The following is a 23,836-nucleotide window of genomic DNA, read 5'->3' as shown; positions in this document are numbered from 1 at the left end:
GTCTTCTCCAGCAAGTCCTACAGCTACAAGCTTCTGAGCATTCTAGGAGAAGGACGCTTCGGAATCGTGGCCAAGTGCTTCAACCTGAACACGTCGGATCGCGTGGCCGTCAAGCTCCTGACAAGATCCAACATGAGCAACTACCATCAGGAGGTGCAGGCACTGCAGAAGATACGCTTCCTGGATAAGAACAGGAACAGCTTGGTGAGGTTCATTGAACACTTCATCTTCCAGGACTACCAGTGTCTGGTTTTCGAGATGCTGGACAAGAGCTTGAAGGACCTGATGAAGGAGAGAAAGATGACACCACTCAACCTCCACCAAATCCGACCGGTAATGTCACAGCTCCTGATGGCATTTGAGGCCCTGCAGGCCTTAGGAGTCACTCACACGGACTTGAAACCAGACAATGTCATGCTCGTAGACCACAAGAATCTGCCCTTCCGACTCAAGCTGATCGATTTTGGCTTAGCGCGACCAATCACGTCGGTGCAAGTGGGTATGACTCTGCAGGCCGAGGCCTACCGAGCCCCAGAGGTGATCCTGGGACTGCCCCTGTCTGAGGCCATCGACATGTGGTCTCTGGGATGTACCGTCGCATACCTCTACTTTGGATTTGACCTCTTTAATTGCTCGTCTCTTCAAGGGACTATGGAGACCATGTGTCAGCTCCTCGGTCAGCCTGCGGATCATCTTCTCAGTGAGGCCAAGTACAGCAGCGATTACTTCACAGTGAACAATAAGCGCTGGACGGTCAGGTCAGGCACCGAGCTGGCCATATCTCGATTTAATCTGGACTTGGGGGCCTCATTTGAAGACCTGGCCATGATGTGCCTGCAGAGTGGCTCCACTGTGGAGTACGACGACTGGCTCCAGTTTGTGTGCCTTCTAAAGTGGTTCCTGAACGTGGATGCTGGGAGCAGAGCCACGCCCAGGCAAGGCCTCAACCACGCTTTCGTGACCATGACTCACCTGACGGAACACAGCGCCTACAAGGAGACCACTCTCGCCTCTATGGCCGTCGCGCCCGTCGACGACTACATCACTGTCAGAGGCAGTGACGAAGGTTACGGAGACGAGAAGCCCGACGGTGTGCAGGACCAACCTAGCGAATCCGTGGATGGCGGATTCGTTGATGCTCTGAATGTGGTGCTTCCTGATGGTGAAAAGAGTCAAGACAAGAGTGGTGAGGAGGGGCACGGATGGGCGGACGCTGACCACCTGGTGCCTCATGACAGTGAACGAGACCAAAGAGTTGGTAAAGAAGGTCTTGTTGCGTTGGTGGATGTCTGTGATATGATGAACCTCAATAGTAACCCAGGTGGAGTGGTGGCTATCGATGGTGGTGGAACAAATCTCTGCGGTGTACACAATCCTGATGGAGCGTTGGCCCTCAAAAGTGAAGACGTAGGTAATAATGAATCAGCAGATGGTGAGGGTGGAGAAGTTGATGACACCAATGAGTGTCTGATGGAGAAGCGAGAAGCTTCACGTCGTGACCGACAGACTGGAAGCGATTCCAAATTCAAAGTCAAATCCAGGAGGTCTCGAAATCAGGAGAGCTCCAGGAGCGTCTTTTCCAGCTGCTTACAGATGTGATCTTCTCTATCAGAATCATAAGATATGAACGTTGACCTTCCTCTTGTCATTTTGGGAAAAATGACTTGTCTACTGGAACGCCAGTCCAAGCAAACTGGGAGGAAGAAGCTGGTGTTGTTTGTTTTGTTTTTAAATGACAACACCTTTGTCTTGCGAGTCAATGATTGGATTCGGTTAGATTGAGTTTGATCCCGATTTAACTGGATATGGTGTGGTGGTTGTTTTTGTCACGTCTGGACTCTCCACAGCCCAAACTATTCAAGTTCATTCAATTCCAAGAAACAGCTCATCAACAACTTCAAACTGAAAAAGTTTTAACAAGTTAAGATTTCAATAACAGCTCAAACTGTTTGTCACAGGTAATGTCTACTTTTCTTTTTTAGAGTGGGTTTAGAAGCAGGGCATATGATTGGCTGCTTGCAGTGACTATTAAATGAGCCACCTCTTTGAAGAAAAATAAAGGCCAGGGGCTTTTGACCATCTCCTCAGCTGATCAGATAGAGGAGAGGTGATTAGCTATGCACACAGGAGTGAGGGCGGAAGACGAGAGAGCAACTAGACTTTCTCAGAACATTTAAAACACATGCCTTTTTGCTGGCAATTAACGTGCGTTGGTGCCAGCAGGTACTACTTAGCCCCAAGGACAACATGTCGCTAAATAAGCTCACGAGTGATGGGCCTGTGTTGATTATTTATTTCATTCATGTATCTAACGTGTAGCATTTCTTAATGTAACAAATATTCTATATTTTATTTACACAAATATTTCAAAAAACATTTCAGAGCTGTAATTTATCATATTTTTTCCTTACCATTATCATATTGTCAGAATCTAAAATTGGCCCATGCCTACCTGGAGTGCATCTCTTATAAGACAATTCAATATGCATCTCGAGACATGGTGGGGGCAATACGATTCAAAGATGGTACATTTTGAAATACGATTGGATTTAGCAAAAATCAAAGCCGATTCTCCTATTCAGATGGGGTTTTGTTCCACCCCTATTATAGAGTCAACAAAGGTATGCTTGACTCCAATCTCATCAAGAACATTGCGCGAGACGTCAGAAAAAAACGAGTAGTTGAAGAGTCTGCTACGAATTTCATAAATAGTGTTTTAAATTGTCAAACGAACAACAAAGCCACTTTTGATTTAAGTACATCAGGTGTTTGTCCAATGTCCAGTCTGGCGTCCAATCATTTCTTTGTCGTGGCCTTTCTCATGTGAGCCGCAATGGTGTTGGAGATTTCCACATTGCTTTTGTTCTGACCAAAATAGTCCACAAATTCTCCGTCGGGTCCGACCAGGTACATGATGATGGTGTGGTCCACCTGGCAAACACCACAAACCACAAAACGTGAAAACGTGGCCAGGTGCAGAAAAACAACAGAATGCTCCAACTCAACAGCATTGTGGAAGTCCTTTTGATTATTTACTCATACATTGATATGAATGTCCATGTAATAGTACAATCTTTGTCCTCAGAAAATTCATAGCACTAATAGAATGACTAGGGCACACTAGTAATGTTTTTTTCCCACAACTAGTGTCACTTTTGGCTTACTAGTAGACAAATTAACTAGTAAACTAAAGAAAGCTGTTTGATATTTATTTAACGTCTTGACATCCCGCATAAGGTCCATGTAGTAATATACTTTGTCCTCATTAGTAAGGCAATTTAGCGCTAGTCTTACGAGTCGTGTTTTTCCTCTACTACTGCCACTTTTGAATTGCTAGTATGCAATTAAACCTCACTAGTAAATTACTGCTATAACAGGAATAACACACTAGTATCCAGCTATCAGCTATATTAAAAAAAATCTATGCTCAAATTGGGTTTATGCAAAGTATTACTGAAAAGACAACTCCGCACAAAAACTTCCTTCTCAATTGTATTTTGTCTCCACTTCTCCCTTCCACTAGTATTTCTACACACGAGTACGACAACTTTGACATACAGTGGTAGGAAAAGTGTAAGACATTCGTGTTGCCAGAGCGCTGAATTGTCTTACAAGTGAAATAAAGAGTGTACTATACATTGACCTTCATCTGATAAATCAATGCTGAGCCGGCTTTCTGTGATTGTTTACGGTGACTCACGATGTAGTCGTTGTCTTCATCTTTGGGTCCTTCACTGTAGTAAACTCTGTAAGCTCTTGACGCTTGCTCCACTTGAGCTTTTGTCCCCGTCAGGCCCAGTAGCTTCGGAGAAAACTCTTAAAAACAAACAAAAACAAAAAAAACGTGGAAATCAAATGATGACAACCCGCAAAGACCCTTTCACACAATTGCTGAGTCGTGGGTAGAGCCGGGATTTGTCAGTGGTGTCAAGTCTGCTGTGACAGTGGCTTTCAATGCAACAAGACGAGAAGTGAGTCGAAGGCTACGTTCACACTGCAGGCAAATGCAACTCAGAACGGACTTTTTTATATGTCAGTCTGAACGGCTCAATTCCAATTATTTCATATCCGACCTGGGTCGCTTTCATATGTGGTCCTAGATCGGATACGTATCCGAATTTTTGCAAATGCGACCGCAGTCTGAACGGCCAGGTCGCATATATCTGACCTTGAGAATGAGCATCATATTGCATCTTCTTCACTTCAGTTAACTTTATTTCTCTGTCATGGGTCACATTTGTCACACTATGCCCATGCCGTACCTTTGACATAGGCTCTCATGGCCTCTGTGGTGTCCCTGTCAGGGTCAATGGTGATGAGGATGGGTGTCAGGTTGGGCAAAGGCTTGATATTATCTGGATTTAAAAAGAAAAAAAAAACACAGACACACATAAAGGACGCATTAAGTGATCAGATAAGAAGCGCCTGCAACCAGTTAAAGCATAAATACAGTGAACCCAGACTATACTGTATTTTTAAGCAACTATATGTTTTTTTTACAGTGGAAATTTAAAGTTGTGCACATTCAGAGCAAGACAAGGCAGACATGATTAATTACTGTTACATCAACGCTAATTCCTATTCACTAGTCTATGGCATTTCACATTATATGTTAGCATTAAGGTAGCAGACTTTCATTACACGAAATAATGTGCTTGGGTTGAACATTTTGATATTTAAATATAAAATGCCTAACATCTCAGATTTTCACTTATGAAGGGTGGGTCTGGAATGTAACCCACACCGTGATAGATGATGTATGTTGGAGTTTTTCTTTTACCAATTGTATCCACCACCTCAATCATCTTCTCCAGCTCGTCGGGGCAGATGTCAGGACAATGCGTGAAGCCGAAGTAGATGAGCACCCATTGGCCCAGGAAGTCGTCGTTGCTCACCGACTTCCCGTTGTGGTCCACCAGCGAGAACGGTCCGCCCAGCGCCGGTCGCCCGATCGACTTGTTGCGCTCTTTTTCCATCACTGTAACCCATCACATCATTAGGGACACATGAGTGTGAGGCTTCAGAGCTCGCCTTTAATACAGTGCTACCTTGATTTATGAGTATAATGTTATGTGAGCAAGCTCATAAGTCAATGTACAGGTAAATGTGTCCAATGCAACTTACTTGCTTCTTTTTGGCTCTTCAAGTATTTCATCCCGCCGAGCATAGCTCCCCCGATGGCTAAAGTTATTGCTAAAGATTTCCATGTGACGGGCTATACACAAAACATTCACACCATTATTTCAACATTTCCAAGCTACTATTTCAATCATTAATATGTTAAAGACAGTAAACCCCTCTTCATCATGTTTGATTTATTCAGAACGTAACAATGACTTTTAAGGGGTTTTACAGCGTATGTTAACATGAATACTGTATATTCTATAACAAATCTTAATTAAAATGCAGTAAAATGTCAATCTAATCCATGCAGTCTCACTGGATTTTCATTCTCTTGGGCTCTGATTGGCTACTGGTAAATCGATGAATTATTATTATCATCATCATCATCACTCATTCTTGAACCATTTCCGTTTCATTTTGAGCCCTAAATGGTCCCAAATCATGCAATCTCAAAATTGTGCAAAAGGTCAAACAATGTTTTTTAATTATGTGTTCTCATCTTCTCCCTATATCACAGATTTTCACTCATTGTGGATGGTCTGTAATTTACTGCCCGAAATAAAGAGGGGTTCACTGCAGACATTTTGCAGAAATAAGATGATGGAAGGTGACTTTAGTGAACACATTTTACCAACGAATCAACTCACCCCTAACTTCCGAGATTTTTCCCGCGATGAAGGCGGTGGAGAAAGCGTGGAAAACCGCTTGGCACTTTGCGGAAGTTGGCATCGTGTTGCTAGGCAGGTGTGCCACTCCCTCACATTCACCTGTCAATTATGGATGAGTGAGCATGAGGGATTGTCTTGACTATTTCACCTGTCAATCAAAGGACTCAATGCGAATTGCTAATTAAATTATACAGCACGAGCACGTACTGGGCTAGCTATATTTTCAAATTGATGTCAACACTAAACCTAAGGAGTCGGACGTTTAGGTATTTGCTGACAATAGGTCGGCATTGTGCAGAATGACAATAATAGACATTGACATTCCATAATTAGTACTCTGCATCAATCCATAGCAGATCACATTCATAGCGTTAAATTGACGCTTATCTGAACTGACTTTGGTGGTGAATGTGAATGACCTACTCGGCAGCAGATGCTTGTCGGTGGCGGTGACAGCGTGCACGTTGGTCCCAAGTCTCGCCGAACGAGGCGGTGAATAAATCTGACGCTTTGGAAGACTTTAAAATCACCACCAAACCGCCTGCAGCCCAGGCGGTGAAACAAAACACTTACCGACATCTTTCACTGCACCTATTAATTTTACAAAATGTGACAGAGAAACCGGAACTCTCCCTTAAAATATTGCTGCGCTCAGATCAGTTCCTTGAACCGTAAACGGTAAAATACATTCAGTCCGTGGATACATTTGTCAGTTGGCTGCTCTCAGATCAGCTGTGGAAAAAACGGAAGTGGTGTCTTCGTCGTCAGTCATTTGTTTAAGTTTCTGTGCTGCCGACTAGAGGATGTAAAACTAACTACCATTACTACTTAATGTACAGTACTATGAAATCAGAAAGTCACGATTCAAAATTACTGACGCTAAGTAGAATGGATACTACAAAATACTTGTAGAAATTCTGATTCAATTTCTTTAAGGTGAAAGTAAAAGTAAAAAGACTAAAAGGTGAAATCTTATGTAGAAAAAGAACTTTACTGTCAATTTTATACTATATCCATTTTAAACAATGAAAAAAAAAAAGATTTACTTTAACTCATTTACTTATAACTCAGTTAATACTCATAATGCTCGAAATGAAAAGACACAATCACTGGACAATTACATTACAGTAGCAAAGTATTTGTATCTCACCGATTCACACAAATGGTTTTATAAAATTAAATAACATGAAATTGCACATTAAACAATTATAGTACAAAATGGCACATCTTGCTTCAACAAACCCTGTTATTGGTCCATAATTTTCAATCATATGCCAAATAGAATGTCCGTTTGTTGCCGTTAAAGTGCAGTTTTGCAGTGCGTGGGCCAGTTGGTACGCAGCTCCTCATGGACGTGGAAGTAAAACCAGCACACAAACGGAAAGAGAGTGACAAGGACAGCGGCCGCAACTCTCAGCTTGCCCACCGCCGACCTGCAGGACAACAAAACGTGGCTGTTAAATCAATCTAATTTAAATATAATGTATGCGACGTATTTAATGTGTTGATGTTGACTGTACCTTCCCGAGTGACGACACAACAAAAGCCACAAAACGGTCAGCACCACACCACCAAATTCTCTAAGAAAAATAATAATAAAATAAAAAAATTATAATAGTTTAAAAAAAAAAAAAAAAAAAAAAAAAAAAAAAAACAGAATACGGCAATGTAGATTTCCCCCCCCCCCCCCCCAACACGTTTAAAAAAAAAAATGCTTTAAAAATGATTTTAAAAAATGAAATGTAATATGACTTTTATGGTCAAATAATAATACTAATAATACTACTACTAATAATAATAATAATAGTAAACATTTTATTTTTATCTGGTCACAAAGACGGATGTTCACATATCTTAGGGTATCCTATTCATTTACCTGGCCTCCTCTTCTTGGAAGACACCTGTCATTTTCTGGCCGTAAAGCTTCCATCCAATGATCAAGAGCATACCAGTGCACAGCATTATGTGCAAGTCAGCCACGCGCCTCCATGGTAACATCTCTGCAAAAATAGCAACAGCACGGAGCAATCATATTGACTTTTGACAGTTGAAATGTCATAAGCCTGAACATTTAGCCTACTTTTTTTTTGTATATGCCATTTGTTCATTACAACATCTATTTGCATACAAAATTTGTAGACTCAAATCTATTTACTTGCGTTAATTGACAAGGTAGACGTAACATGCCACATCTAACATGGCGGACGCGTCGACGTATTGCAGCCACGGGGCAATCACAATGAAGCATCTTTGGTTTGGATACCTGTCACGTGGGGTTTGAGCCCAATGAACGCACAGAGGAGGGCAGGAACGCCGTAACCGAACTAGAACAGGGGAAAAATGCACAAAACACGATTATTATTCACTAAAGTCGGCTTGAAGGTGTCATATTTATGTTTTTTTTTTCTCGTGTGTTTATTATTTACCATCCACAAGGCGGCATCCGGGTCGTTGATCTGCCCAACACAGTCCAGAAATCAGGGTGGTGGTGTTGTTTTAACATGACTAAAACTTTATTGTGTAGTTTAAAAGCTCACCTGTACGTACGTTGCCAAACCAAAGAATAAAGACATCATCCCATTGCACGCTCGCCAAACAACAAGCATCCAGGTGGTTGCCGTGTACGCGTTGACTTGGAACGTCATCCTCGTCTCCGCCCGCCCGCACGAGACGTCAAGGCGTCCCTTTTCAAGCGTCCCCTCCGAGTCCCTGGTTGGGATTTGATTGTAATTCGCCTTTTCTCCGCATTCCATGTTCGCTTGGTTCATTTAACGTGGGTGCCCAACTTTACTGACACTGTTACACTTCAGTCTCAGGTTAGTTTAAAAAATCACGGCAATAATGTAATCTAAGATTTACACATCAAGTTAGCGGAGACTAATTTGTGATGGAATTAACAAACATACAAAATATGAGCGTCAAAAGAAAAAGACAAACAAACATTTTTTTAAATAACTTTAAAAAAAATACAAACTCCGTTCTCGCGTTAAGTTTACCAGAAGTGAAGAGAAGCCTAGGTCTAAAGTGCAAAGTTTATTTTAAGCCTTACCTCCTTACTTTTTTTTTTTTTTTCGGGGGCAGTGAGGGTTTGCGATTGGCTCGTTTGTGGGGGGGAGTCGTTGATATGTCACATGATACGGAGTTGACATGTTTTATCTGTCAACCAACTAAAATCAGTATAAAAAACAAACAAAAAAAAACTTTACCCGTGTCAAAATACCTGTGTGTATAAAGTGCAGTGTTTTTTGTTTTGTTTTTTTAGCATCACTTCCGGGTTTGTTTTGCCTGAATACTGTCGATAAAAATCTTCCCAGAAATCAAAAGCAACGTAAACTGACCGAAAAAATATGACAAATGTTAATAAATAAATAAATACGTAACAAAACATGTTACTACTTTTAAAAAAAAAATTAAAAGAAAAGTATGTGCGAGTGCGCGCGGGAGGACACAGGCCGTACGCAGGTCAATCAATGGGGAAAAAAATCTTTACATGTGAAAAATAAACAAAGAGAAATCAAATTATGGAAAATAAACAAAAATACACCAGTGACAAAATAAATAATACATGTCAGTAACACATAAATAAATACGGTTTAATTCTGGTTTGTTTGGATCCCCATTAGCTCTTGCAAAATGCAGAAGCTAATCTTCCTGGGGTCCGTAAAAAAGAAACAAAAAAACACACAATATATATCAAACAAACAAACAAACAATGCATTTACAAATATTCATATACATACAATGAAACAATTAATAACACATACTACTTGTGAAGTTAAATTCAATACTAATGCATACAAAATAAAGCACCCATATGCATTCAATATCACATGTTCAGTACAGTTATTTCCCTTACACATTGTGATCATCACATCAAGATACTCATGTTGGGCATGCATAAATACATAAATAAATAAATAAATAAATAAATAATGCCTTTCAGTTAGAAGAAAAAATTATTTGTTTGTAGGTGTGTCAGTGGTTGGTGGGGTGGGGAGGGGTCGAGAGAGAGAGAGAGAGAGAGAGAGAGAGAGAGAGAGAGAGAGAGAGAGAGAGAGAGAGAGAGAGAGAGAGAGAGAGAGAGAGAGAGAGAGAGATGTCAGTCATTTGGTCAGCTGATCGCTGCTATCTCTCTCGTTTAGCTTAGCTTAGCTTAGCGTAGCCTAGCTGATGTTGTTGTGAGCGCCACCATTCTTCACAGGTAGCCAGCTTCCTTACACGCTGTTTTTCAACTCCAATCTCTCAACTTTTACCGGCCTCGATACACACCGACAGCCTCTCGGGGCCTGCATGGTGCTGCGGAACGGGCATTATTGAGTGTGGGCCGAGCAGGAGAAGCGTCTGAGCTCGTTGCAGGCAGCCCGCCCGCCCGCTCGACAGCCAGCCAGACAGCCGCCGCCGCCGGCCCGGCGCCGCTGATGGAATTTAAACACACAACAATGGCGAGCCCCGGTCCCAACAAGACCTCTGCGGCCAGCAGTAACAACGGCGGCACGGTGAACGCCGCCCCGGCTGCCCACCACCAGCCGTTGCAGCACATTAGCAGCGTCAGCAGCCTGCAGGGTGAGTGAGCGAGCAGGGGATGGATGGATAAATCTAGCGAAGGTGAACTCGAATTCGGGTGTTAGCCGCTGGGGACTTCGGCCGGCGGATTACGCTACTGGACGACGGGCAAGTAGCAAGGAGCTATCAATAGGAGAGGAGATATCAAATATCAATGACAAATATCAACAAAATATATCGTATTACCTGAACGTTCAATAGAGTTGTCAGTTTAGGTGTGACCTGCTTAAGGACGTCAAGAACCAACATTACCAAACTTCGTTCCAAAACTGCGCCATGCAAAAGCAACTCCTTTGCCAAATATTTTCCGAAGGTCTGTTTAAAACCATATTTAGTTATTCTCTGCCTCAACGCGAGAGTAGACAATCGGCGTCGTGTCACCTCCGTTTAAATCGCAACATCCATTAGTGATTTAAATTTACGACCATTAGTAACTGGTGTCGGGGGTCATTTCCCCTCATTTTTGGGGGGCGCTACTGAAATAATTTGCCCAAATGGGTGACTTTTTTTTTTTTTTTTTGTCCTTTAGTTGTTCTCATGCATCCTGTCAGGAGAGAAATGTCCACCCAATTTTTGTTGATTGGTGAAATTGGGGTGGGGGGCATCTTTTTCTCGCTTTCCTGGGGGCACTTCTGAAGCAAGTTTACCAGAAAATTATCGATTTCCCATTCAATCTAGACATTGTCGACCTCTTTTCATAACAGTTGGTAAAAGTTGTTAGGAGCTTTGTTTTTCTAAGATTTATGGGGGTACCACTGAATGTGCCCCAAATGCTCAAGTCGACTTTCTGTTGAATTTGGGCATCCTTGAGACATTTTCTTTTGTCTTATTCTGATTGTCCTCCCCAATTCTTTTGGATCAGTGATACCACTGTTGGTAGCTATCTTGGGTGTTTGGCTACTCCCTGGACCAAAACACTCCCCTGGGTAATGTAGCAAGGAGCAGTCACCGGATCATATATCACAAACAAATACATCATACTACCTGAATGTTTCTTTGAGTCATTACGACTGTGACCATTTGCCTTGTTCCCTCATGGTGGAACCAGGACAACCAAATTCCATTCCAGAAATTAACCATTTAAAAACAATTTCCTTGCTAAATGTTTTCTGAACATCTGTTTATTAAAATGATATCCATATATGCTGCCACAAGATAAAGTTACTCAATCGCTGTTGAGTCATCTCTGATTAAACTGCAACACCCTTGACATTCACGACTCGGGTTGTGTCTAAACTTGGCTTCATTCTTTAGGTACTTGAACACAATCGGTGGCACTTGAGGACTTGACGTGGACAACAAGTCAATTTTGTACATGCCAAACTCATCCAGAAACTCTCATAGCCACACCAGTCATTAGCACATCATATGTAGTTATCAGATAGATTTTACTGTATATGAAGTCAGCCAGTTCTCTTCTTGACTTTGGCAGGTTTGCATTACAATGAAGCACTAAAGATTGCTTATGCATCCTTCTTGATGCAATGTAAAATGAATTTATTGATGCTAAATGTCTCGTTTTCACTTTCAGGTATGCAGTTTGAAGTTCTGTTGAATGTTTATGAAAATTCATGCAACGATGATGTGAAATGAATGAACTGATGGACAATCTTCCCTTTTCAGATGCCAATACCTGCTGGAGGTGTCAAAGTGAAACAGGTAAGACATATTCCATTGATTTGACTGCAATTTTGTTTAAATAACAATGGATCAGCCCAGCTAATGACCAAGTTACCTGTGCTTGATTTCACATTATTACCACATCTACGTGGTTTATCTTATGTAGCTGCATGTTGATTTTTAATCCATATTAAAGAGGAGAGGATAACACTACTCTTATACTATACTAGTCATCTTAATAGGCTAATAAGAAAAAAGACGTATGGAATCATCCCACTTATGGGATGCTCATCCAGCTTCCAAGTCAAGTCAAGTCAGCATCTGTGAGCATTTTTATTCCATCATACACGGCAGAGAGTCAACCTTTTCTTTCTCTAATTTGGTTTGCAAGTTGAACTAAACAAAAGTAATACGGTAATAATGACCAAATGTGCAGCTTAAACACACATCTGATGTCCATCCATGACTGGGTGTTTTGTCAAAGAGAATTACCTCCCTTTCGCTTGTGTGGTGGTATCCCCAGAGCGACGTGGAGTAAATGAAGCGGTTGTGCAAGGTATGTCTACAAAAACAGGAAAGGCAACAATCCTGTTGAATCATTCGAACAAGTAGCACCCAAGTCATGATATAGAAAGCATGAAAATGTGAGCAGAGTTTGTAACCTGCCCACGTTCACACTTTTTATATCTATAGGTCATTTTTCAGTCTTTACAGAGGCTACACAAATGGATGGGTTCCTGTTCAATTTTTCAATTTGGGGCATGAGACTTTTTCATGCATCCCGTCATGATGGATGGATATGTCAAATTTCATGCAAACTGGTGTTAGGCTCTTTTTTTTTTTTTTTGTAACTTTCAGAGCATACTACAGAAATAATCCAAAATGACCACTTTCAAACCAAAATTGCCTACTTTCTGTTGAAATTTCTTTGTCTCGGCAAACTGGTGTCGCGCCCGGATGTTTTCCAAGCAGTTTCAACTGAGTGATTGTGATGCTTTATTGAGAGAAGAAGAGTTCTACTAGTGTCCCTGTATGATGTGATGATTCCATGTTTTCTCTTCCTGCTCTGATTTTTATTTTATTTTTTTCCCCACCCCTCCACGCTGCAAACTAACGCTCTCTAACGTGGAACGACGGTGAGACTGCCCACAAGGAGACCACGCTCCCGTCTCTTCTAATACATTTTCTTATCATTTTTTACGTGTGCCCCCCCACTTCACCCACATGCCACAGTGTCAGCCATGTTGGATGTTGCACGTGCATGTCGGTCCAAACAGGAAATTGTTGAACAGGAAGTAAACGTTGTGTTCTTGCCTCCAGGCTTTCAGATAAACCTGTCTGGAGCGCCCCCAAGTAAGACCAAGCTCATTGTGTGTGTGCGCGCTCACAACTTCTAATATTAGTCTGTGGATGTGTGTGAGTGTGTGTGTGTTCTGCTGCTCGCTGCTAATCCACGTCAAGAGCGGGCTTGTGCCAGACTACTTCTTGGCAGACTACAGGATAAAATATAAATTATCAGTAAAATTGTTTATTTTAGTCATCTCATTATGTTATTTGTAATTGATTCAACTATTTAGTAATGTACAATTATTTAACTCAAAGCAGGGTTTTCCCTGGCTGGTTACAGGTACAATTCTGATGATTCACACTGGTGTGTATGGCAATCACCCACTGAATCAAAAACTTTTTTTTTTTTCCGTGGTGTATTTCCATGTACTTTATTGTTGTTTAACATTTTCTTCATCTTAAAATCCCCACTGTCACCTTGCCTTGAAAAAAGTACCAGACTATCACTTATTTTGCGATACATTCTGAAAAAGCCAAAAACGAAACGTGTCCCCTTTTAAGAGGACATTTGCAAAATCAGATCTACTTTAAAGAAACGGTATTTATCTGTTTGATTATCCATGAAATAATTCAAATATTAGCAGTAGGAAAGAAAATTAACTGATGGTGTAAATTTGCAAAAGAAGTTTAAAGCTGCTCTATGTAGAAAATTGAATTTCCAATCGCTACTGCCACGAGTAGCTGAAAATGTACAGTGCACCCTTCCTTCTTAACGTGCACGTTGTACATAGTCGTACAAGCACAACTTTATTACTGAAGACTTAGCACAGAGCATACTTGCCAACTCTCCTGAATTTCAACCCTGGCTCCCGCGTGGCTTCCGATCAGTCATTTCTCCCGCTAATCTCCTGATTTTACAGCAAAGTAAACGGTTTACATTGTGGGGAATATTTGACACCGCATTTGACAAACATGGCCTGCATGCACGGTAAGTGGCCGGTTACGAGACTCTCGCTGGAGCAGTGATAGTCCAAGAAGCCTTGATTCTGCCCTTAAGACATTGAAGATTCTACCAGGAAAGCAGTTGGAGACATCAGAAATTTTGTGGCTACCCCACCCCGTCGATAAATATTAATCGACGCACATCGCCGGCCGACGTGCACAGTTCCGGTGATGAATGACGACTAGTAATCGCTGCTCAATTCTTACCCAAAAAGCTTTTCCCAGAGAACATTTTATTACTGTTTTTTTCTGTAGGTCGGCACAAGTCCTAAGCTCAGATGCTCTTTGACTCTGACACTTTTCTCTGTATTTGCTGGGATGAAAATTTTCCTACTTAAAAGCATTCATAACTTCCTGAATGAACGCTTTAACCAATAGCAATGATGGTGCTTGCACACTGTCTTTCACTTTTCTGTAAGTATTGTTAATTTTTTTTGTACATACGCTACTGAAGAACACTCATAATCACACGCACGATGGAATGTCACAACACATTCATCTGATGCCTTTGGGAGAAGTTTAGAATAGTCTGTTTGATTCAAGCCCGTATCAGAACCATTTCAATTTTTTCTTAACATTTTTTTATAGTAGTATTTTTGTTCTGTGAATGAATGAATGAATACAAATTCAGATTTGTAGTAATTTGTTCCTGGTTCCAAACTGTTGCCATCCTATGACCTTTGTAGGCAATGTTTTAAGTAATATCAACCTTAACAATAATTGTACCTGTGAAAGGGCAACATTAATAAAGTTGGGTTGAGTCACAAGCAGTACATTTAGAAGACAACCACTTCAATATAAATATGTTAAAAACAATGAATTACTTTTGAAACACTCTCTTGACTAGCAGTTAGCATGACAGGCTACGCTAACGTAGCCATTCACACCTTTGTCAGTCATCGCAAACAGTTGGACAATAGCAACAGCAGAATATTCACAATTTCACATCACTTTGTTCACTAGAAGGTATTGGCTATCAAGCTAATGCCAATGGCAGTGGATACAAATCAGGAAATACTGTATAAACAGACTATAGTCTTATCGTCACTAATCTTCACAGTGACTCAAACAGTATTTGGATGCCAGTCTAGAGTATTCTGTTTTAAAGGAGACAATTTGCATTGTTTTTACAATTCCAAACAGTGTCTTAATTGTATAACAAGTCAGTGGTATTCTTTCATCAAAGTACCCAAAGGATTAATAATATTTACCTTTTTTTTTCCTAGAGTATAATGTATTTTTCTTGCCATGGGGAAATTGTTTTGTTTTTGGGCTGTGTATTGCCAGGATTGCATAAACATGCCGGTGGTATAGCAAGTTTTACAGTTTTTACTGAACAAAAGGAGCGTGTAAGCGTGAATAAAATACAAATAACAAAAAGTGACGTGCCTGGTTGGCCTGTAAAGTAAACAAAATCAATATAGGTGGATGGAGTGCCATGTGAGGATGATACTAAACAAAACACAAAACTAAAATACCTACACAAGGTAAAGCCAAAATCAACAAGAGAAAATCACAGTCGTATTTAGTGGAAACAAACGCAAGCCGAGAAGCACTACTGGCATGTACTAGGAAAACACGGGCACAAGCACGAGAGTAAACAAAACACTGTAGCGATGGTAACAAGTGAGCAACGACAATGTTTTGTCAATCTTCCTTGTGTGTCCTGTGTCTAAATTCCCTGGTGATCATTGCCAGCAGGTGACACTGACGCACTCCAAGGAAACTGAGTATAATGTTTTGTCAAAAAACAAAACAAAAAACAACACACATTTAGAATTGCTCGACCATAGATACCTTTCCAGAAGTTGTCAGATAACAAAAGATTTAAACCTTTGACACTGACTGAAATGAAGTCTCTTGAGGTGGTATACTTTATTTTGGGATGTTGGAACCTGAACACAGCTTGACTTGCTGATTCCTGCCTCTAGATGTCGCTCATTTACTCTTGCATGTATCAGCGCGGGCCAAAATGAAGATGATGTGTGATTACTAACTTGGTGTCTGTGTGGCATGGAGCATCTCCTCACTCATCTTTTTTTTTGCCTCATGTTCTTCAGCATCGTGCGTTCAAGGACCGTCCTGAAAGTCAGTGACTTTACTCCTCGTTGTTGTGCTTTTGTTTTTATATTTGCCAGGTAAACGTAAAGCCCTCAAGCTGAACTTCGCCAACCCGCCCATCAAACCCACCACCAGATTCACACTGAACACGGGCGGGCAACCCTTCCAGAACCCTCACATGTGAGCCATCTCCACCATTTTGTTCTGTTACTTCAGTCATCCTAAAAAGCGCTCATGCATTCGGCACACCAAACATTTTATAAAATATAGCCTTTTGGATTCAAGACGAAAAGTCGTTAACAAACAAGAAGAGTCCAGTTGCCCTTTTTCAGCTCATTCTTATTTTGTCCTGGTAAATGTGTGTAACGTTGTTTTTTTCTCCCGCCTTAGCGAGAGGCTGAGAACACACAGCATCGAGTCGTCCGGGAAGCTGAAGCTGTCGCCCGAGCAGCTTTGGGACTTCACAGCCGAGGACCTGAAGGACTTGGGCGAGATCGGCCGCGGGGCGTACGGCTCCGTCAACAAGATGGTGCACAAGCCCAGCAACCAGATCATGGCGGTCAAGGTGAACGCACCCACCAACCCTCTTTCACACGGCACTAAAATAGGTTGTTGGTCTTACACAATCCCTGATTTTCCAGCGGATCCGCTCGACAGTGGACGAGAAGGAGCAGAAGCAGCTCCTCATGGACTTGGACGTGGTGATGCGCAGCAGCGACTGTCCCTACATTGTGCAGTTCTACGGAGCTCTTTTTAGAGAGGTCGGTATCATAGATGTACTGAATCATAAGTCGATAGTGCCATAGCCATCAGCTTGATAGTTCGCCCTTCCACACTGACCCGACCAGCCACGCAACACTCAAGTTTTGTGCTTTCTTGTTTACGAATGCTTGTGAATGCATCGTGGGAAGGGAAGGAGGTGGGGGAGTGGAGCGTTTGTGTGTATACAATAAAGGTAAGATCACAACCACCGTCTGCTGTTAACATATTTGTGCTGTATAAAGAAAAAATAGAAAATAGCCACTGTAAACAATATAATTCAGTCCAACTGCGGGCGCTGGGGACATCCGGATTTCACGATGGTCAGCGCTTGTCCTCATGGGAAATGTGGTTTTTTTCAAGGGAAAGCAATACCGCTTTTGTCCATATGGTGCCGCCATAATCAATGAAAACTGAATCCTGATAAGCAGTGCTTTAAATACTCAAAACCACCTCTCATGGGATGTAGACGGAAGAATGTATTTTGATTATATTTTTTCATCGTAACTTTAATCTCGTACCTTGTCTTAGGACTAGAACCATCCATTGCAGCCTGGTCATGCTGAAAGGGGGATTCAACCCATCTGTGGTCCCTTTTCAAGCTTTCTTCTTTTTTCACCATATAGGGTTTTTCAGTTTTTCCTTGTTAATATTTGTTGACTTTGGGCTTGTGAATTCCTTTGAGGCTCTTTTGTTATTAAGCGCTATTTGAGTAAACTTGACTTAAACACTGTATTGGGATGAACATTTTCATCAAGCCCGAGGAACCTCCTAAAGCTGCTGCCCCCGCGACCCGACCTCAGATAAGCGGTGTAGGGTGGATGGGTGGATGGATGGATGAACAAACACTTTAATTTGAGACTAGTACTTCCTCTTTTCTAAAACATTGTCTTGGGGCAGAGTCTTTTGACTGTCACTAGAACTTGCAATTAGGACTTAGAACCTCTTCTTGGGGCATGTACTGTAGCAACAATGGGCTGACCCACTCAATAAGGTCTGACAATACTGTGTTTATGTCTATGTGTAAGTATATACGTCTTTGAAATGATTATGGATATTCTGGAATATTCCTGACTAAAATGTTTTGTGGATGTTGCAGGGCGACTGTTGGATCTGCATGGAACTCATGGCTACCTCCTTAGACAAGTTCTACAAGTTTGTGTATTGCTCACTAGACGACGTCATTCCTGAGGAAATCTTGGGGAAGATTACTTTAGCTGTAAGTTATAACCTCCCCTTCATCATCATCATTTACTACATCTCAAGTCTTCCCATCTAATGTTTAACTACTTCCTACTTTTAGACTGTGAAAGCACTTAACCACCTAAAAGAAAACTTGAAAATAATCCATAGAGGTAAGACACCTTATTACGAGGTTATTATAATTTTTATTACTGTATTATCACACCAAGCAGTCTGAAATCCCGATTGAAATTAAAATCGAAATCTGGACGCTTTTGATTTTATTCCAATGTCTTAATGGCCTTTGTGGAGGTTTCAGCATGCCTGAAAATGCACCAAATTGGAACGCTAGTAAAGGTCTATTTATTTGATGTGTTTATTCAGACATCAAGCCGTCAAACATTCTCCTGGACAGAAACGGAAACATCAAACTGTGTGACTTCGGCATCAGCGGCCAGTTGGTGGACTCTATTGCCAAAACACGCGATGCCGGATGCCGGCCCTACATGGCCGTAAGTTTCACACAACAAGTTCCTGAATGTTGTAGAATGGATGCGTTGCCCTATGCTTGCTTCTTCCTGCTCTCATCTCGTCACATTCATTGCCTTTCTTTCTTGGATCATTAGTTGAAATTGAGTTTGACAATAATAGATGGTTCATGGATACTAGAATGGTGTTTTTCCATCAAAGGCGATATAAGGCACCTCCTTCCTGCCACTAACCTGTAGGCCACCCTTGGGCAAGGTGCTGTAACCTCTTAGGCCTCTTTGGATTCTACTTTTTGCCTAGAAAATTTCCTATCCTTTTTTATTACTAGAAGTACTTGAAGGATAGAAGCGTTCGAATTCTACAAATGCTTAGGAAAGTTGTCTGGATGCCACCTTTAGCAAAGGTCTCACCTGACCAACCTTTACGAAAGGCTGTTACCCACAATTCTTTTACGGTAGCAAGATTTAAAGCAACAGTGCACCGATGTAGTTGACAGATTATGCCAGGTGTCACCAACATGGTGTCCACGGCCACCAGGTAACGCCCAAGGACCACTCGAGAAGCCTGCCGGCCTGTTCGACAATTAGCTTCTTCGTGACATGCGGCTTTTTGTGTCGGGGGGGGGGGAAAAAAAAAAGTTTAAATAGCTCCAATTACCAGTGCACGGCATCACAGCTTTGTTTTTGCTTTTTTTTTTTTTTTTAACTTGCAGAAAAATAGTACAGGTCACTGATCCGTATTGTAGCACATGACCTAATCATAGCTTTCATGGATAAAAGGTAGGGGCCACAACTACATTGACATGATTTATCACCTAATGATTTGGACACATTTTTGACTTCACAAAGAAGTGCCAGGAAGTAGCTCTCACTTTCAAAAAGTTTGCTGATCTCTGGACTTTGCACTCAAGACTTTAAAAATATGCTTGAAAAACACTCATTTTAATAAAAATTGTAATAAAGCTTTTTTTTTTTTTCCCCATAAGTTAGGGCTGCATGATATTGGAATATCCTGTGATATTCGATATAGTTGCTGAATATAGCGATATCGATATTATTGCGATGTTTAACATGTACCTAAAGAAATGACATTTTTATGATCTTATGAAAGAATTACATTTTTCATACAGCAAAATAAGTAAACTCAATATATTCTTAGTTATTAATAAATTGTAATTATATCTTAATTTTCAACTATTGGATAGCAGTGCACATTTTAGTTCACGTCTGACTGAACAAATTCAAATAAAAGTATAAAATTCCATATGAAACTTATTGCATGTCTTTGCAATATGCATATTGCATGGGCCAATATCACGATATCGATATTTTTTCAATATATTGTGCAGCCCTAGCACGTGGTTGGTCAATAAAACGAAGAAATGTATGTTCAAAGCAAAGGGGAGTGGTGTGGTTCCATACAAATAGAAATAAAATCATGAACACCTTTCTATTATGTATTTGAGAATGTGCAATCCTAAAATCACTGAAAAACATAATCCGAGATCCTTCACAGAAACAACACAGTGTAAGACATTTGCCACAAACCACTAACTCATTTTGGATTTCTGCCCTCCACAACCCTTTTTTATTACAGTATTTTTTTTTCCTTATTGTGGACTCTGCTTTTTTAATTATATTATATTATATTATATTAGATTTTTTTGGTAAGTGTCTTGGCCAGAGTTGTGATGATGCCATTCTGTTATTTTGTGTCTTGGGGTTTATGTTTACATCAGCAACACCCCCAGCAGTTTTCCACTCTAAATTTGGCAATCGGGACCACACGCATGCATGCACACGATCGCAGTCATGTCAGGGGACACTCGAGAAATAATTTGAGGCAATGTGGCACTAAGTTGAGTGTGTGGAATTTATCGCATTTGTGGTCATGTGACACGCTTCACAGACCAGTGTTGACATGTGTGTCTGTTGTGCCTCAGACGAGCGTCACACACACATGCAAAAGCGTCCAGTCTTCATTGATTGGTCCTCCTCAGGTATCATATCTGAAACAAAATCTTACTCCAGGATGCCTTCAAACACCAATTTGGAACTCGAACCCTGTCTTGAAACCTTCATTTGAAACCCTACTCCAAGCTTGAAACCATAATTTGAAACCACATAGTGTGTTTCTTTTCCCAGTTTTATGCCGTAACATGTTTGAAACACCGAGACTTTCTTGCACCACTGATTTGAAACTCTAACTCTGTTTTGGAGCCATAATTTGAAACCCTAACACAATTTTGAAACTCTCATTCAAAACCCTAACCCTGAAACTTGTTTAAAACCCTGCTTTGAAACCCTCACCCTTTTTTGAAGCCCTTACTTGAAACCTTAACTCTGTCTTAAAATTGTATTTTGAAATCCTACCAATGTTTTTTAAATGCTAACCCCAATTTGAAACCCTAACCTAAATATCAAACCTCAAACTTGAAACATCAAAGCTTGTTTAATTTCTCTAATTTCACAACCTAACACAGGTTTGAAAACATTTCTCATTTGAAATTCTATTTTGAAACCATAACCCTATTTTGAAATCATAACCCTACTTTGAAATGCTACATTGAAACTGTGACCCTGTTTTGAAGCCTGGACTTGAAACCCTAACCCCTGTTTGAAGCTCAAATTTGAAACCCTAAACTTAAATCCAAATTTGAAACTCTAACCCTTTTTGAAACCTTAACCCAAGTTTTAGACCCTGATTTTAACTTATAACCCAAGCTTGAAGCCATCATTTGAAACCTTATTACAGTGCTGCAACAGCGTGTGTGTAATCATTTTTGCGTCTGTTTGTCTTTCCAGCCGGAGCGAATTGACCCCTGCGCGTCGCGGCAAGGTTACGACGTGCGCTCCGACGTTTGGAGTTTGGGAATCACATTGGTGAGCCTTCCACTCTTGACCTTTGATTAGTATCTTGCAATATTTCTTCTTGCTATATGTGTGTGGTCGCGTTCCAGTACGAGCTGGCGACGGGGCGCTTCCCGTACCCCAAATGGAACAGCGTGTTCGATCAGCTGACTCAGGTGGTCCGAGGAGACCCCCCGCAACTCAGCAACTCTGACGAGAGACGCTTCTCGCCCAAATTCATCTCCTTCGTCAATGTGTGGTAAGAACATGACTGTCGCCACAATTAACTAATCTATGATATCTAAGACAGCATTTCCATTTTTTTTTTTTTTTTTTTTTTTTTAAGTACATGTTTCCAAGATGTTTTTTTTTCACCGAAAATGCTCGTTATATCTTATGAAATATTTTTGCTGCGGCTGGAGATTCATTTCGGGAAACTTGTTCACTCTCTCAATTGCACAATTTTTTATTATTTTTTTTAATCTGTGATGCTTTGGTGCAGTTGCCAATTTTATTTCTAAGAACTTCGCCTATTTCTACCACTACAGTGTGCAGTTAGCCATCAAGCTATGCCGAGAACCCCCCCACAAAGTCCATCTTCCCAAAAGTGCTGCGTGTTTGTTTGTTGGGCTATATGTCTCTGCCATGTACATGCATGAGTGGTGCATGTAGTCAGATAATGGCAAATAGGCGGCACTGCCGCCACATAAACGTGATGTTGTGGCTAGCTACATGCAAATGTGGCTAGGAGTTTTGTTTTTTTTTATATACTGTTTAGCCACATTGGCTGAAAAGTGTCATGACCCAGCGCCAACCCTGCTGTACATTATATTATACCAAGAAGAGTTGTTTTTTCTTTTTTTCTGGAGAATACTGTATGTCCTTTCTTTATTATTTGTTATTGTAAAAATGGTTGGTGTTTAGTCCAGAATTATTTGCCTGAATTCAAAACAAAAATCATTATGAATTATAATTGTTTCCCTACACAGCAAATTTTCTAGAAAAAAAAGGCATTTCATTTAAAGGGGGGAAGAGTATGTATGTATGTAAATATTCATTTTTTTCTTTGAATAACGTATTCCCCAAGAGAAAAAGGCAATTTATATTCTGCAAAGTCATCTTTCTTATTTAATTAGTAGCTACTGTAGTATTGATTTGTGTGTCACAAAAATAAAGCATGCCCCTAGTGGACATAATGCTATAGTGCACTTCGTAAAGTCTGTTTTTAAACCGTTTAATAATTACAATAATACTCATTATAACTTTGTCTTGTCACTGAAGCCTTACCAAGGATGAGTCCAAAAGGCCAAAGTACAAAGAGCTGCTGGTGAGTTGACGTTTGTCATCAGCATGTGACAATCTCTTGCACCACATTCTAAGCATCATGTTTTTGCACACGCTCTTCCAGAAAGATCCATTTATTCAGATGTACGAGGAGCGTCAGGTGGACGTGGCCGGATATGTGTGCAGACTTCTGGATCAGATGCCGACTTCTCCTAGCTCGCCTTCGTACATGGACTGAGCGATTACCATAAGCAAAATAAATACACACAAACATCCGTTCGTTCATCTAACTGCTACAATGAAGACTTCAAGCAAGACACACAAAACAAGCAAAGTTGTGAGCAAAAAGCACGTTCATCTCCTTCATGTCACCCTCACAAACGCACACATGCAGCCGTCATGAGTGTCTCTCAGCGATGCAATATTATTCATGACTACACATCCAGATGAATGCTAATTATTATTACGGAGAAATAGGAAGTGTTGCCTCCTGCTGGAAACATGCTGATTGCGCGTGTGTGAATGGAAAGCATCATGTGTTTGTTCTCTCAAATTTGTCATGTAAAAAGTCAGACGTGAGAGGATAAAGTTGTTTATGATGTAAACCAGATTATGCTAAGAGAATCTAAATAAAGACCAGAAGAATATTCAAAACGTGTGTTCTGCCTTGACTTTTTAAAAATAATTTGTATTTTGATTAAAATTGACATGAAAAGAGTAACATATGTAAATCGACACAGCAGCAATGCTCACACATAATACTCAATAATACAGAAATAAGAAACATTGAGGAGGAATAAAAAAAAAAATATATATATCTGCCAGTACTGTACTTTGAACGTGTGGGGGAGGGCGATTCAGTGTATGGTAAGCAAGGAAGTCTTAATACCACATTATTGTACAATTTGTACAAAGTGGGAAAGATATTGACGAATATACATCCGATGT

At 40.7% G+C, this 23,836-nt stretch overlaps 3 protein-coding genes and 1 long non-coding RNA gene across 6 annotated transcripts; 1 reads left to right on the top strand and 3 right to left on the bottom strand.

The window, feature by feature from the left end:
• Positions 1-2,689: 2,689 nt before the first annotated feature.
• sco1 (synthesis of cytochrome C oxidase 1) lies at positions 2,690-6,515 on the bottom strand. Its single transcript, XM_077531063.1, has 7 exons — positions 6,216-6,515; positions 5,772-5,891; positions 5,125-5,215; positions 4,781-4,978; positions 4,263-4,355; positions 3,701-3,816; positions 2,690-2,931 (listed from the first exon to the last, which is right to left on the bottom strand). The coding sequence occupies exons 1-7, from the start codon at positions 6,369-6,371 to the stop codon at positions 2,797-2,799; spliced, it is 909 nt and encodes a 302-aa protein (XP_077387189.1). The 5' UTR covers positions 6,372-6,515; the 3' UTR covers positions 2,690-2,796.
• A 284-nt stretch (positions 6,516-6,799) lies between these two features.
• Positions 6,800-8,808, bottom strand: tmem220 (transmembrane protein 220). Its single transcript, XM_077529574.1, has 6 exons — positions 8,330-8,808; positions 8,219-8,248; positions 8,056-8,116; positions 7,669-7,792; positions 7,313-7,372; positions 6,800-7,225 (listed from the first exon to the last, which is right to left on the bottom strand). Exons 1-6 carry the CDS (start codon positions 8,558-8,560, stop codon positions 7,093-7,095), a joined length of 639 nt encoding a protein of 212 aa, XP_077385700.1. The 5' UTR covers positions 8,561-8,808; the 3' UTR covers positions 6,800-7,092.
• A 1,063-nt stretch (positions 8,809-9,871) lies between these two features.
• On the top strand, positions 9,872-23,518 carry map2k4a (mitogen-activated protein kinase kinase 4a). 3 transcript variants are annotated; one of them, XM_077531060.1, is made up of 13 exons: positions 9,872-10,355; positions 11,979-12,014; positions 13,296-13,328; positions 16,403-16,505; positions 16,716-16,890; positions 16,967-17,086; positions 18,184-18,303; positions 18,388-18,439; positions 18,651-18,778; positions 21,560-21,637; positions 21,715-21,863; positions 22,886-22,931; positions 23,013-23,518. In XM_077531060.1, exons 1-13 carry the CDS (start codon positions 10,211-10,213, stop codon positions 23,124-23,126), a joined length of 1,299 nt encoding a protein of 432 aa, XP_077387186.1. In that variant the 5' UTR covers positions 9,872-10,210; the 3' UTR covers positions 23,127-23,518. The 3 variants fall into 3 exon arrangements, with proteins under 3 accessions (XP_077387186.1, XP_077387188.1, XP_077387187.1); XM_077531062.1 differs by lacking the exon at positions 13,296-13,328 and having other exon boundaries at positions 16,415-16,505; positions 23,013-23,517; XM_077531061.1 differs by lacking the exon at positions 13,296-13,328 and having other exon boundaries at positions 9,873-10,355; positions 23,013-23,516.
• On the bottom strand, positions 9,899-10,681 carry LOC144024815 (uncharacterized). The gene is made up of 2 exons (XR_013284822.1): positions 10,542-10,681; positions 9,899-10,478 (listed from the first exon to the last, which is right to left on the bottom strand). It is a non-coding gene; the product is annotated as an uncharacterized LOC144024815 (long non-coding RNA).
• Positions 23,519-23,836: the final 318 nt, after the last annotated feature.

Source organism: Festucalex cinctus, chromosome 1 (assembly GCF_051991245.1).
Source record: "Festucalex cinctus isolate MCC-2025b chromosome 1, RoL_Fcin_1.0, whole genome shotgun sequence".
NCBI classification, from domain to species: domain Eukaryota; kingdom Metazoa; phylum Chordata; class Actinopteri; order Syngnathiformes; family Syngnathidae; genus Festucalex; species Festucalex cinctus.
Note: the sequence above shows the minus strand (reverse complement) of the source record. Positions and strands in the feature narration are given on the sequence as shown.